We start from the raw sequence: 13,898 nt of genomic DNA, 5'->3' as shown, positions 1-13,898 counted from the left end.
GAAAAAAGTAGAAAGGTGGTGCTGGAATATTTTTTCTTCTGAAACGTTGTTTGGATGAATTGTGAAATCTTTGGAAACTACTAGAAAAGTATTCAGTTTCAGAAAAAGCTCTTACTACTTCAATTGATTCGCAGAATTTTGCTGTGAGAGTTTTTTTCGTTGTGTTGCAAACTCAGAATTATAGCAGCATTGCAGATAAACAAGAACTAGCGTCCCGAGCCTAACGGCTCGCTCCGCCATAATTGCAGTATTTCAGATAAACAAGAATATAAAACTAAACTTTTAGAATGAGTTCAAGGAAATTAAGAGACTATCATATTGCAGGAAAACGAGAAAAATATAATGTTTTAAAGAAACGGGAAACAGTAATTCAAATAATAATCAAAGTTTAGGATTTAAAAAATCAGTTTCAGAAACTATGTAATTAAAATCGTCTTGGATAGTGGAATTGTTAAACTCAAACAACAGTACACATGGGTATCAACACTCAAAAAAGAATGAGGAGGGGGAAGAAAAAGAGTGCAATGAAGAATAGGTCAATCCGTGGAAAAAGGACAGATCATCTCGGTTTCTCTTCATTCAATGCCCCCCTTCTCTCTAACTTCACACTCCATCAATTGTATCAATCCATTGAGGATTGAAGAGAGAGTATGATAGACTGGAGAGACGGAGAGATAAGAAACTCTAAAAGGGAGAAAATGAGAGAGAGAAATCGAATGGAATGAGAAGAAAAGGAGTGGGAGGGGGAACTGGATTCTGTGGATTTGGATGGGGAGGGATTGGCATCAGTCTTCTGAAGAAATAAGATGAAGAAGAAAAAAAGAAGAAGAAGAATGAAGATGCTTGAAAGATGTTTATGGTGTGAAAGGAGACAGCCACAAAACATCTGTCTCATCTGATTCTTCTGATGCTGGTGGAGAAGCAGAAGAAGAAAATGAAACAATGGTCAGATTATCCAGATATGCAGGATTTATAGGACCTCGGTGGTTAGTAACTGTCCCCAACTATCATACAGTATTAACTGAATTTCTGAAAATATGTATGATCACATGGTAGAATTGAAACGGTAAAAGTGTTGGCTCTGATAAGAGCCGAGACCCTACGATATCGAAAGAACTTGAAACCGTGAAAAAGGAAACCAATAGACTATTGGCAATAGTCGAGACTTTTTTGGTTTATTTTCACCGTGTACAAAGTTAACAATGTGGTTACACTTTTCACGTCTGCCCGGTCTCAAAAGGTGGTTCCAAGTTGTTTTTGGTTTAAGAATAACTGGTTGTGAAATGTCCTAGGAGTCCACATTTCTCAGTAAATTTCACATCCGTAATGCACTTTCTAAGTACTTGACAAGCGCGCTCAAATATAAAAAAAAATTTCAGATAGACTTTGGAGAGACGAAAAGATCATTCCCCGATCTCTTCTGTTTTCTATGCTTTTTACATATTTTTGACTGATTTAAACCATACTTGTCAAGGGCCGGGCCGGGCCGGGCTTTTTTTTCAAAACGTCAGGCCCGTCTTTTTGGAGGGAATTTTTTTTTCAATTTTTTTTCAATTTTTTTTTCAAATTTGATAGGTGTACTGAGATGAACTCAGACTTTTCTCATAGAATAATATGAGTGTCTTTTTGTCAATTTTTCCGCATGAAAAATTGAAAATTGGAAAAGAAATTGAAAATTTTTCTCAAAAATCCCATATCCCTGACAAGACGGGCCTGACGGGCCGGGCCCGGGCCGAAGCTTTTCATGCCCGGCCCGGCCCGGGCTTTTTACGGGCCGGGCCGGCCCGTCATTTGACAAGTATGATTTAAACAATTCATCAGAGTGTTATAGTTCGATTCTAAATTGAAATTCCGCATTTAGACGAAGAAGTCCTATGCATGCAGTCTCATTTTTTAAACAGTTTCAGTGAAACATGATATTTTCGCATAAACCAAAAGATGGAATAACTGATGAAAAATTCCAAAATTTAAGTTTAAATAGTATTATTATCCTTACGATTAGAGTGATGGTATTGGATAATTATTAAAAGCTCATCTTTCATGACACTTTGGAAACTGTGTTTATGTGTCAGTGACACTTCTAGTTCTATTAAAAATTTCATGATTAATTTTTTGAATTAGTGTATACGTGAACTACTGCAGCAATCGTGTCAGATGTATCTGGACCATGAGCACAGCACTAATTAATTCAAGAAAAGGCCACGCATCAGAAGCTCTGTTACAGTAAGATCATCTGTCAGTTTTCAAGAATCGAAACTTTGAGAGTTTTTGGATATAGCGAGTAATGACCTGATCAAAGGGAAAACTAAACTTCACATTGTTAATTAAAAAAGAAATTTGTAGCCTATCAAAATGAGTATTTGAAACAGTAATGTTTCAGAAAATATTTGGACGTGAGAAACAGATGTTCAGATCAATAAGATTCCTGAAATCCAAGAAGCTAGTTTACGAAATTGAAAACAATTATTATCGAAATAAAAAAGTTCCGACATTTTTTCCTCGTCGGTGTTTGCGGACTCAAGCCAAAATTATCAAATTTTGGCTTGAGTCCGCAAACACCGAGGGGGAAAAAATGTCGGAACTTTTTTGTTGCGACAATAGAAATTTAACATTTGCCTAGGTTGAAAGAGTGGAGTGGTAAATTTGGTAAATTATGTTAATAACAAGTAACGAAAACGAAAAGTAATTAAAGTAATGAGAAACAGTAATTTTTAAACGGATTCAAAAAATATTCACTCCGTAATATTTACAGAAATTAGTATAGCTTTGTTGGGTACTATTATACGTTTTTTGTTCTTTGCGTTAGACATAATAGACAATATTATTATAAAAAAGAAAGGTAGGGAAAGCTATCTGAATATGAAATCTAGCTATGCAAAACAGCGCTACAATTCTCGTAGCATCACGATCCGAACTTACAATAGCAGTTTGAAACCGAAAATTCTAACATTTTCCTAAAAGTTTTTGCTATCAAAAAGCTCAAAAAAAAAGAAAGTTCCAATCATTTCATCTTGATAACACTAACAAAACATTTTGTCGCGACATGTCAGTTATCAGTTACACGTTGTTCATGAAGCTTCTCTTCAGAAACTTCCCTAAAAAGTAAGATGAGATGTTGGAAGGAAAAATGTTTCGCAAACGCTGTTCGGCAGAAACCACTATTTTTGTAATTTATTTTTGAAGATTTTATCCTCGCGGCTCTGACTCATCTACTTCGACACTGGCTTTCAGAATGAGATGAATGACTAAGAAACCAAGAAAACTCATACATTTTTATCAGGATTACTGACAAGCACGAACGAGAGAATAGTGGATAATACTGTTTCCGAAAACTGATTAAGGACTCTCCTTTACTACTTATTTTTGATGATCGAGCATTGTATTTGCTTCGATACAGTAATCACGTTCAACCAGTGGTGCAACACCTTTTCTAACAATGTCAATGGAAACTTCGATCGAGAAACAGAGATTTTCCGAATTTCCCTTTCCACAGCATTTCGGAATTGCTAATGTACGTTCGATGGAACAACTTCAAGAAAGAACACGTAGTGTCAAGTACAGAAAATGTGTATTGCTCTCGTGATAGATTTCACTTGAGACAGTATTTTAACGTTTCAGCAACACAATATGAATCAGTTTTAAAGAGAAAAAAAAGTGATACATGTGTAGTTGGCAGAATTTGACATCAGGGAGATCGAGTACGATGAAATTGGAAAACAACTATTCTCTGCCCAGACTTCAGAATGTTCGGTTTTTTTCCAGTTTCATGATACTTCTCTCAAGTTCTGTCAGTGGATAGATATATTATTATCAAAGGTCACATACAACGATCTCAAAGATTGATATTGATGACAAGAGACGTGTAGTAAAAATAGGAAGCAAGTACAGTCTTTCAGGATAAAACTGAAACGGAAATCCACCGGTCTATCACGGAAAGCTTCCGTGATTCCAACCAATTTTTCCCTATATTGGATCCTTAAATCAGAAATGGAATTAAATGGAAAAAATTACAGTTTCGTAAAACTCATGAAGACGAAACTAATGAAGTTCTGTACTTGATAGAGCGTGTTAGGTTTACACAGTTTAGAAAGAACCATTCATAAAGGTGGCTTAGTAATTGAGGATACTCTGAAACAGTAACGATCAGTTGAACGGTTCATTCTTTCAGAGAAACGAAATAAATTTGATGGAATCCCTTTTGAGAAAGTGAATGATGAATACATCGAAAGCTCCAAAGTATTGATGTTGTGCAATTGATAGATTACATATAGCATCTGACTATTCCAGCTACATATTTATAGTATTTCTTATGAGTTCTATGAATCAGAAATCTTGAATTAAAATTTCAAATAATTGAATGATACAGTTTCATATAGGTCATAAAAATGCAACTGATAACCCGATACATTTTCTTTAGATTAGAAATATTAAAATGTGAAAACTTATGGCTTAACAATATTGATACAGAAAAGTGCTATTTTCTCATCACAATGTTCTGAAACCGGTGATTTCTGGGTAACCGGTTATCAAAATATAAAGGATTCAGAGTCAGTTTGCTGCAGGTTTTTCTATTTCACGATGACAAGCTTCTGGCAAGTTTGCTCTACTGAAGAACACAAAAAGTGACTGGAATATTAAGAAAATCAGAGAGATAATATAATTAATTATAATACGAAGAAAGCTTCAAGAGCAAAGACTAATCTAATCTCATTACTCGTTGAATAACCTCACTAAAATTCAAGAATGATTTGAAACAGTAGTTTCCTATTCCCCCTCAACGAAAGAATTGCGTACACCAAAACACGAAATCGAACAGATTTTCGATTACAGTGATGCTTTCTTCTTTTTCGAAAAAAACCGAAATGATGGTGTTTCAAATCCTTGAAAGTAAAACGACTTGTGTGGATATATCGAAGAGAAGAATCTTCCGCGATCCCAGCTTCTTCTTCTTTTCTCATCTTATCCCTCCCCTCCTTCAAAACTCGTCTTCTGTCTTCCGAATCATCCTCCGATTGGCATTCGCTTCTTCTTCTCGTCTCTTGTCTTCAACTTGCTTCCCTTTCGCATCGTGAAGCCCTCCCCTCTAAAAGCGAAAATCGTTTTCGGGAGGAGATGCCCTTTCTGTGGCCGATTAGCCGCCAAACTGTTATTGAAATCCTTACGCGCGGGTGGGTGGAGAGGAGCTAGAAACCGGTTTTACACGCAAACTTTCGGACAAAAGATGTATCCGGTGAAGTGGGGGTTGAGGTCAGGTTTATCTACTACATTTTGAGACAGAAGAGAAACTGCTAAACGACTAATTAGTTATGGGGAAAACAGAAGATGAAAATGGGGATTGGAAATGATAATTACAAGAAATGGAAGGGGAGAAAATTATCAATCGATCAATCAGTGGTCAGCTTTCGGTGGCTCATCGGTCACTCCGTATGGTCGCAATGCTGGAATCTTCTCTTTCAGCCATCTCACGTAGAAGAGCTCTTGTCTCTGGAATAAAAGATAATTTAGAGAGAGAATTTCGATATTTTCAGTGTGAAATTTAGAAAAATTAACTAAAAATCAGTGTTGGGGAGGCTATTTCATCAGAATAGTGCTTCTTTGTACGATATTTATCGAAAATGGCTGAGTCAGTGAATCTATTAGCCTCGGACTCAAATTTCTAGCCCTTCTGTAACTGGAAACCAAATTAAACGATCGCAAAAATTGGCAACTGGATTTATGATGGCAACTGGATAGGTTTTTTTTTGCAGTCCGATGCAATTTTTTGAACTCCGCATAACCTTTTCGTGAAAAGTTAACTTTCCTTCGTTTTTCCGCTCAAAAAAATCTTACCTGATGCGGTGCCACGAGCGACGGGTTATTCTGGATGGTGTAGTAGGCGACGTGCATCGCTGAAAGAAAATTGACAATTTAAACTTGAGAACGGTCGGAAAACAACCATCGCTTACACACGATGAGACCGGCGAACAGGCTGAGTTCGGTGACTGTCTTCTTGGTGACCATTTTTGAGCTGAAATTGGAAAATAGTTGAATGCAAATAAAGTATAAATCGAAAATTTTCGAACGAAACGGACTTTAGTAAATGAGTGAAGGATACTTTGAAGGAGAAGAAAAAGGACCCGAGGCGATCAGAAAAATGATGACAATTCAGTGATGTTTACACTTTATCTCGCTGTCTGCTACGTGACTATTGTCGGGTACTTGTTTCTTGTTCTTTCGAGTTTCAGGCATCAAAAGAACATGTAGTTTTTGGAAAGATTGAGAGATAATCGCAGTTTTAAAAAAATTTTTTAATTGAATCGCATGGCTTCTTGAAACAATCTTATTAGAAAACAGATTTTTAGCGGATTTCAACAGTAGAGGTATCAAATTCAATGAATAAAGATGTGAATGCACTGAACATAAGCCTGAAAAGGTTATGTGAACTGCTAAGGATCGAAAAACAACAAAAAATACAGAATTCGAGAGACTTCTTGCTATTTGGGATCTAAACATAGTTGTTATCGAAAATTATATCTTGTTTCTACGAGATAATCTGCTAATTAGACGATTTTCTGAGGTTGACAAGCTTTTATGGGCAGTGATGCAATAATTAAGCTTTGAAGAAGGTTTTCGTTATGAAAACATGTCTTATTCGAGCTGTAAGGGTGCTCGAATAAATTGAGAACAGTTGTAAGTTATTAGAAATCGAAATAATTGCCGAAAACTTCTCAAAAACGGGAGAAAAAACGGAAAAATGGCTGAAAAATCTTGAAAATAAATCATTTTTTCAAGCGAAACAGCGGAGTGTCGTTGCTTATTTTCTCTGCGTCTCCCTTTTCTGCACACTCTCTCGGTCCCCAAACTTTGTTCCGTCTGAATTACAAACCGAGTTTTCTGAGATTTTATTGTACAGAAATTTAGATTTTAAAACTAAGAAAAAGTAAAATAGAGATTCTATTAATATCCTGGAGCAGTTCTGGGTGGTGGACAGTGCGAGCATCCACCAGCAGCACCGAGTGGTCCTTGTGCTCCAGGCTCTCCATCGGCTCCAGGTCCTCCTGGTGCTCCATCGAATCCTTGATCTCCTGGAGGTCCTGCTGGTCCCTTATTTCCAGGTCTTCCATCATTTCCACGTGGTCCCATTGGTCCCGGTCCTCCCGGTGCTCCACGAAGTCCCGGTGGTCCAGCAGGAGCCGGAACGTCTCTGACTTCTCCAGGTTGTCCATCGTCTCCACGTCTTCCAGGCCGCCCATCTTCTCCGTTCGGTCCACGTTCTCCTTGCTCTCCTGGCCGTCCACATCTTCCATTTCTTCCTGGAACTCCATCCATTCCAGGTCTTCCCGCACTTCCTGGTGGTCCCTGGTTTCCAGGAGCTCCCGGTGGTCCAGCAGGGCAATCAATCTCGAATTCAGAGCCATCCGAAGCGCCTCCATCCAAATCTCTTCCGTCTTGTCCAGGTCTTCCGGCTGGTCCATCTTGTCCGTCTCTTCCAGGACTTCCCGGGAATCCTTGTGGTCCAGCCAACCCGATTCCACAGCTGCAACAAGAATCAGAAGACGAGGAAGATGACGTGGCAGCGGCGTCGTAAGGAGATGGAGCCGGACGGCTTCCAGAAGACCGATTAGGGGCGGAGCCATATCCGGACTGTCTTTTTACAAGTTTTGAGTCGGAATCTTTCGTCGATTGATACATATTTTCGAGATTTTTTGCGCCATCAACACAGAATCCGACCTGAACAATTCGATTTTTTTTTAATTTTTCGAAATTTTCAAAATTTTCAAAAAGAAAACTTACATCACTCTGAACGGAACTCTGAATATATTGAAGATATGTGTAGAGTCCGGGAATCAAAATGATGCACATTATTCCAGCGGCAGCGCTGAAATTCGAAAATTCGAGAAAAAAAATTACAAAAAAAACTATTTTTTTAAAAGAATTTTACCTGACAACAATGGCGACGAACGCCACTTTCCGGAGCTCATCTTCTTCAGAATCCACCAATTTCTTCTTGATATCCATCTCCTTCTAATCACCTCATCACCCAATAAAGCCCTTTTATGTCATTTCCTCTTATCACTTTACTGCTTTATTACGATCCGATACGGATAATTTAGAGGTGAACACAAAAAACTTTGGAAAAAGTATGGACAGTGTGAAGCGATATTACAATGAAGGGGGTAAACGAGTGATTTTGCATAAAAAATGTCTGGAAAAACATTGGGGAAGGCTTAAGGTTTACAATGGCGGTTGAGTGGAACCCGTTTCAGTGAGATATCACGGAAGAGGCGGGGGAGTAGAGAGGGATAGAGATAGAGATAAAACATGATACAAATGATAACATAGACAGTTTGTAAAAAAGTAAATACAATTATTATCCAGTTTTCATATTAGTCGCACTGATCATCGACGTACATCATCTTCCAGCAGCTTGGAATTCTGGTGTCGACGAGGAAGAATTGATTGTTTTCCCAGGTGTCCAACATTGGCTTGTTGAACGCAATACAGATCTTTGGCGACACTTTGAAAAGGAGCGGTCCGATGAATTCTTCATTGAAGAACCGTTCGAGAGCATTCTTCATATGTGCCTCGTCGCGTCTTTCGAGACGAATCAAATTGTACAAATGCTCCAATCCTCCATCGTATTTGGCAACGTAGAAATCAAAGTGATCAGTTGGTGTATCCGCTGGTCTCGGATACCTTTTTGGAACTCCACTCCACATTTTTCGAAGTTGACGAGCGATTTGGAATGTTGGTTCGAATAGTGGATGAGCCAACATATCTGGATCTGGCATCATCGGATCCAGTGGTCTGTTGCTGGTGGATGGTTGATTAGGGACTGGCGCAGCGGCCGGAGCGTCGGCAACCTCCGATTGGATGACGAGTGGAGAGGAGTAGACATTTGGCGGTGGGACTGGAGGAGAACTGGATGGCATTGACTGAAACTGTTTTGGAATTGTTATGTGTACATTGGGGTTTGCAGGTGAAAAAATGAAAAAAAAGTGATTTTTTCCAGGAAAATGTCGAAACATTACAAAATTTCCACTTCCCTCTAGAAAAAAAGAAACGCAATTTTTTGAAATTTTTGCAGACAAATTTTGCAAAACAAACATTTTACCGCCAGCGGTAACTCACATTTTGATCTACCACAGCTATTTCTGGCAGAAATTAATTTTGCTGATTCTGTTAAAAATTTGAGTCTAGGAACTCGAAAATCTTTTCGAAATTACACTTATTAGTTGGAAAATTCACAAAACACGATTAAAAAATCAAACAAAACCTACCATATTCGATGCCATAAACGCTGGATTGGGCATTCCGGGTATCTCATTTCTCGCCATTCCTTGATTCAAATAGGGCAGCTGCGCCAAGAGCAATGCATGAGGGTTAATTGGAGCAGTGGCCGTCGAGGCCGACTGAAGAAGTGAAGCGGCCGCGGCCATTGGCGAGCGCTGAGAAATGGCTCCGCCAGAGATGGCTCCACTGGAGATGGCCCGTGCGTACGCCTCTTGAGCCGCCTTAATCGTCGCCTCGTTTTGTTGCTTTTGCAGTTCCGCCTTCTTTTGCTCTTCAAGACGTTTCGCTGCCGCTTCTCTGTCTGCCACTTGCTTGCGAATCTTTCTACGGGCGTTTGTATCAGCTACATTGCCAACGATATAGACACGATTTCTCTCGACTGACGTCGGATCAATTCCATAGAGTCTCACTTCTTCGGGAGTTGGTGGAGTATGATTGTGATCGTGGATATAGGTCACAATCTTCTCGCTCTCAATATCTGTATGCATACGAGCTTTGCAAGTGTTCTTGTACTCGCATCTCCAGAAATGCTTCATTTTACACGAAGAAATTTTGTCGAATGTCATGAAGAACCCGTTGGAAAAGACCTTCAGTCTCGCTTTCTTTGGCTCCGGTGCTCCTGGTTCTGTTTTCACTTGTGGAAGGAGACCGACAGCGCTGAAGAGTTTGGATATGGCAAGAGTTGGATTATCGCTGAGAGTTCCGCCGGCGATAAGCGCTTGGAGGGCTAGTTGATTGTTCTGAAATATTGAAATTAGTTTCTGTTTGCGGGCTCGTAACTCGCGTCAAACTCAATATTATGAGCTGAAAAATATACCAAAATGTAGATCTCGACAAGTTCAATGTCCTTGACATACTACGGGCCGGATGGCTAGAATGGATTTTTTGGCCATTTTCGCGTTTTTTTGGCACTTTTTCCCGGTCCGTCGTAAGTCAAGGACACATAACTCGCCGAGATCTACATTTTGGTATATTTTTCAGCTCACAAAACTCAGTTTGAAGTGAGTTATGCGCCGGTCCGGTTTGCAAGTATAGTTTAAATTGGCTCTAAAAAACGTACTCTGAAAACCTCAGCCATATCGATATTTCCTGGGTGAGGGACGACTGCTGTGGCATCAGAAGTCGATGGTTCCCCTTCTGTAACATCCATTCCCTCGTCGGGAGATCCTGGTGAAGAATCCGGAGATTCTGGAGTGGCGGGAGCCGTTGGTGCCTCTGGCGACGCTTCCGACGCTCCCGGTGACGTCTCCTCAACTTCCATTTGGATTTCAGGGGCTTCTGGAAGAGTTGGTGCTTGGAGTCCTGATGTTGCTGGTGGTGATGGAGATGAGCAATCGGTACTCATTCTGAAAAGGGAAATATTGAGGGAAAGAATCAATATGAGAGGTATAGATAGGGAGGGGAATGCAAAGGTCGACTGACGAGTCGGAGAGGGGTGGCGGACCATCGAAGGAGTGCGCGGGGGGTGGGCGGGAACGCGGACAGGGTCCGTTTCACTGCGTCTCTATGTCTCCCACACTATCTCTGCCCGAGTGACGTTGCCAATCCGCTCGCAGGCCGCATCGCGACGGGACCAACGTCTTGGGGCCGTTCGTTTATTTACACTGTTCGGGTGGTCCCTTCCCGGGAGGGGACCCCTGTGTGTTTTGTGAGCGTTTGTGAGTGGGAGCAACGTGAGCGATGCGAGGAATAAAGGGCAGATGGTGAGGATTACTGTACTCGTTGAGGGCCAGCATATTAGGGCAGAGATCAATTTTATGGTTGAACGGGGGGAGCCGAACAATTGGTTTGACTCTCTATGGGAGGGGTAATGAGAGCCGACGGGCACGGGGCGTGGCTTATAAAAAAACAAAAGAGCTCTTATTTCAAGCGCGGCGAGGTCACTCTTTGGAGTAACACTGGGGGATTCTATCATTTTCTTTTTGTTAATCGATCGATCACTGCCGAACCTGAAAACAGTTTTCCAGAATTCCAGTGATTGTTCCATTTCCGTTGTCATGGTTAGTGCTTATTCAGGGGAATCGAGCTGAAATTAAATTTGTTTAAAATTATGGCAAGCTGTATTTTCAACCACAATATTGAACGATCTAGTTAAAATAACAGTTTTTGTATGTGTGAGAAAGAAAAATAATGAATATAGGAAAACCCGAAAAAGAGAACGCTTGTTGTTGTTTTGAGTAAAAGTAAAATGCAGAGAGCGGTCAAAATATAAATTTTCTTTAGAGTTTTTAGACTTTTTGAGACAGAAATCAAGTTTTTTTTCACGAAACGACTGCGACTTATTGAGTACATTGTTGTTTTGTTTATTTTAAAGCTGAATCATGTTAGAGACAGGTGGTTTTTGTTGTAAACTTGACATTAAACGTTTAAAATTCACTTTCAGCTGGATAAATTCGGTAAAATACTGAAAAATTAGCAGAACAGAGCAAAATGAGCGGAAGCGAAACAAAATAATTCACATCGTTTTTCATGCGCTACGGTAGTTCTCTTTCTGTGCAAACACCGTCACGTAAGAATGCACATATTTCAGGATTTTTTTAATTTGAAATCATTGGATTCTTCAAACTTTTCGTTCGCATTCAATCGGAAAATCTTGTACCACATCTGGTTTTTTCTTTAAAATGAGCACTTGAAAACTGAAATTCCTAAGATGTCTAAAATTTTAATCGAATTCTACCTGGAATTGAAGAAAACGCTTGTTGTTGTTGTTCTCTTTAGAAATGAACGGGAATTTATCAAAAATAATAGGTATTCACTATAAATAATAACAATTTTGGATGAGAGATCTGTAAACTAGCTTTTTAATACTGACAGATACAATTTGAAAACAAACTTTATTGGAGTAAAAATAGAAATATACAAAAAACTACTGCCATTAAAAGTCTTCCCGACCCTTCTTGGCCTTCTCGAAGTTTGGTGGACGCGGCTTTTTGTATTCGTCAACTTTTGGGCCATGATTCACGATTTGATGAAGAATCCAAAGATTCGGAAGTTTTGTATCCAATCGAAAATACTCAACAGGCTCGAACTTATCGACAATTCCTTGGTTTATCGGAACTTCTGCATATTTGTCAACTTTGAGACGGAGTCGATGAAATGGGATTGGGAGTTTGACGAATTCTGCGAAGGTTTTCCTCATATTCATCTGAAAAAAAACTTTTCTTTGGATTTTGTTCCACTTCAAGGATTTTGTTTCACTTACCTCTGACTTCATTTTCACTTCGACATGATGAAAAACAGTCTCATCTACATTCATGTGCGCCAGAAGACACATGAGAGATTTCCTTGGAACATGACGATAAATTCTAGGCAGAATGATTCTTTCCTCCGCTTCAAGCCTTGAAAATTTGATAGTGTTAATCCAAGAAAGAGCAAATCCGAATCCCATATTTATGTTATCCTCAGCAAGTCTTTCCCAACGCTTCGGAATTCCTGATTCTGGACTATTAGGGGGAGGAATTAGATTGGTTTCTCTGGGTTCTGGGACAGGGGATCTTGGAGGGGACGGGCTGTTTTGCCGGGATTGAGTTGGAGTGTTCTCTTCAGATTCTGTTGGAGATGGAGGGTCCATCGGGTAGAGAGTTTGGATCATTGAGTTCTGGAAATTCGGATTTATTCTACGGTAGATTCAGACTTGCGATTCAGCTCTAGTAACGATGACATTTAATATGTCACTACATAAGTTAAGTTTTTGAAACTGCAAATTTTTGTTTGAAAAAACAATAAAACTCACTCTCCTCCTAACCGGAGTCACCGGCGGAACCATCAGTCTCCTCGGTGATCTTCTCAGAGTTTCAGTTCTGAATACATGACGAATATACTGATTTCTCTCCCTCTCTATCGGTGATGGCTCAGATCTTGGAGCCCTCATCAATCTATCTCGATTCCTTTGAGATCTCGGAGTACTTGTTTCAGGACCTGGAAGCATTCTCTGAAAGAATGGACTGAGTCTTGCAACATCTTGATCCAGTTCTCTTTGTCTTTCAGTCTCTCTTGCGAATGCATCCTGTTCGTGTAGTCGAGCACTACGTCGAGACATTTTTGGCTGGAAATTTAAGTTTTTGAGTGGGCTAAAAACAAATTAATGAGAGTTTAAAGAAACAATTTGATAGGATGTTCAAACAGAAATAATTGAATGTCAATCCGACGTATACAGAATATGAAAACCTCTCATAAACCAAGTTGAAACCGATAAAAGTGCCCAAAACACCAATATAACCGGCAAACGAAAAAATCGATAGGGGAACGGTGCTGCCAGTCCGTTGGTCCGTGGGTGCTGTACACAACATCTTCTGGAGTGTCTGTGCCATCTCGATTGTACATTCTATTTTCTTCTTGGAAGTCAATTTAGAATATTTGAAGATAAGAAACATTGAGCACATGGGGGAAATTTTTTGAGAGATTTGAGAAACGGAAGCTATTGGGGTACTGTAGTATATGAATTCTGAAACTCAAAACCTTCCGACTTCGGGAATGCGAGAATCCACGAGAGTCCTTCTTTCATCGTATTGAGATGAATCTTCTGACATAAATTATTGAAATATTTTCAGCATTTTTTAATCAGCATTCGAATACACATATGCTCCTTCTGTTTCATGTTTTGGTTAACCGTGATTCCACTTTTC

General features: G+C 39.6%; 5 protein-coding genes across 5 annotated transcripts; 1 reads left to right on the top strand and 4 right to left on the bottom strand.

The window, feature by feature from the left end:
- Positions 1-5,388: 5,388 nt before the first annotated feature.
- GCK72_013296 (uncharacterized protein) lies at positions 5,389-6,000 on the bottom strand (the record flags this gene model as incomplete). The annotated part of the gene is made up of 3 exons (XM_003101219.1): positions 5,389-5,484; positions 5,830-5,888; positions 5,946-6,000. 3 exons carry the CDS (start codon positions 5,998-6,000, stop codon positions 5,389-5,391), a joined length of 210 nt encoding a protein of 69 aa, XP_003101267.1.
- A 622-nt stretch (positions 6,001-6,622) lies between these two features.
- Positions 6,623-8,812, top strand: GCK72_013294 (uncharacterized protein; the record flags this gene model as incomplete). Its single annotated transcript, XM_053729779.1, has 3 exons — positions 6,623-6,638; positions 7,095-7,563; positions 8,536-8,812. 3 exons carry the CDS (start codon positions 6,623-6,625, stop codon positions 8,810-8,812), a joined length of 762 nt encoding a protein of 253 aa, XP_053584551.1.
- Positions 6,937-7,998, bottom strand: GCK72_013295 (uncharacterized protein; the record flags this gene model as incomplete). Its single annotated transcript, XM_003101211.2, has 3 exons — positions 6,937-7,710; positions 7,774-7,858; positions 7,922-7,998. The coding sequence occupies 3 exons, from the start codon at positions 7,996-7,998 to the stop codon at positions 6,937-6,939; spliced, it is 936 nt and encodes a 311-aa protein (XP_003101259.2).
- On the bottom strand, positions 8,367-10,618 carry GCK72_013293 (uncharacterized protein; the record flags this gene model as incomplete). The annotated part of the gene is made up of 3 exons (XM_053729778.1): positions 8,367-8,915; positions 9,261-10,013; positions 10,334-10,618. The coding sequence occupies 3 exons, from the start codon at positions 10,616-10,618 to the stop codon at positions 8,367-8,369; spliced, it is 1,587 nt and encodes a 528-aa protein (XP_053584550.1).
- Positions 10,619-12,148: 1,530 nt separating this feature from the next.
- Positions 12,149-13,312, bottom strand: GCK72_013292 (uncharacterized protein; the record flags this gene model as incomplete). The annotated part of the gene is made up of 3 exons (XM_053729777.1): positions 12,149-12,418; positions 12,476-12,871; positions 13,007-13,312. 3 exons carry the CDS (start codon positions 13,310-13,312, stop codon positions 12,149-12,151), a joined length of 972 nt encoding a protein of 323 aa, XP_053584549.1.
- Positions 13,313-13,898: the final 586 nt, after the last annotated feature.

The sequence above is a fragment of the Caenorhabditis remanei genome, chromosome IV (assembly GCF_010183535.1).
Source record: "Caenorhabditis remanei strain PX506 chromosome IV, whole genome shotgun sequence".
Lineage (NCBI taxonomy): Eukaryota > Metazoa > Nematoda > Chromadorea > Rhabditida > Rhabditidae > Caenorhabditis > Caenorhabditis remanei.
The sequence above is the reverse complement of the archived record's forward strand: the minus strand, read 5'-3'. Positions and strand labels throughout refer to the sequence as shown.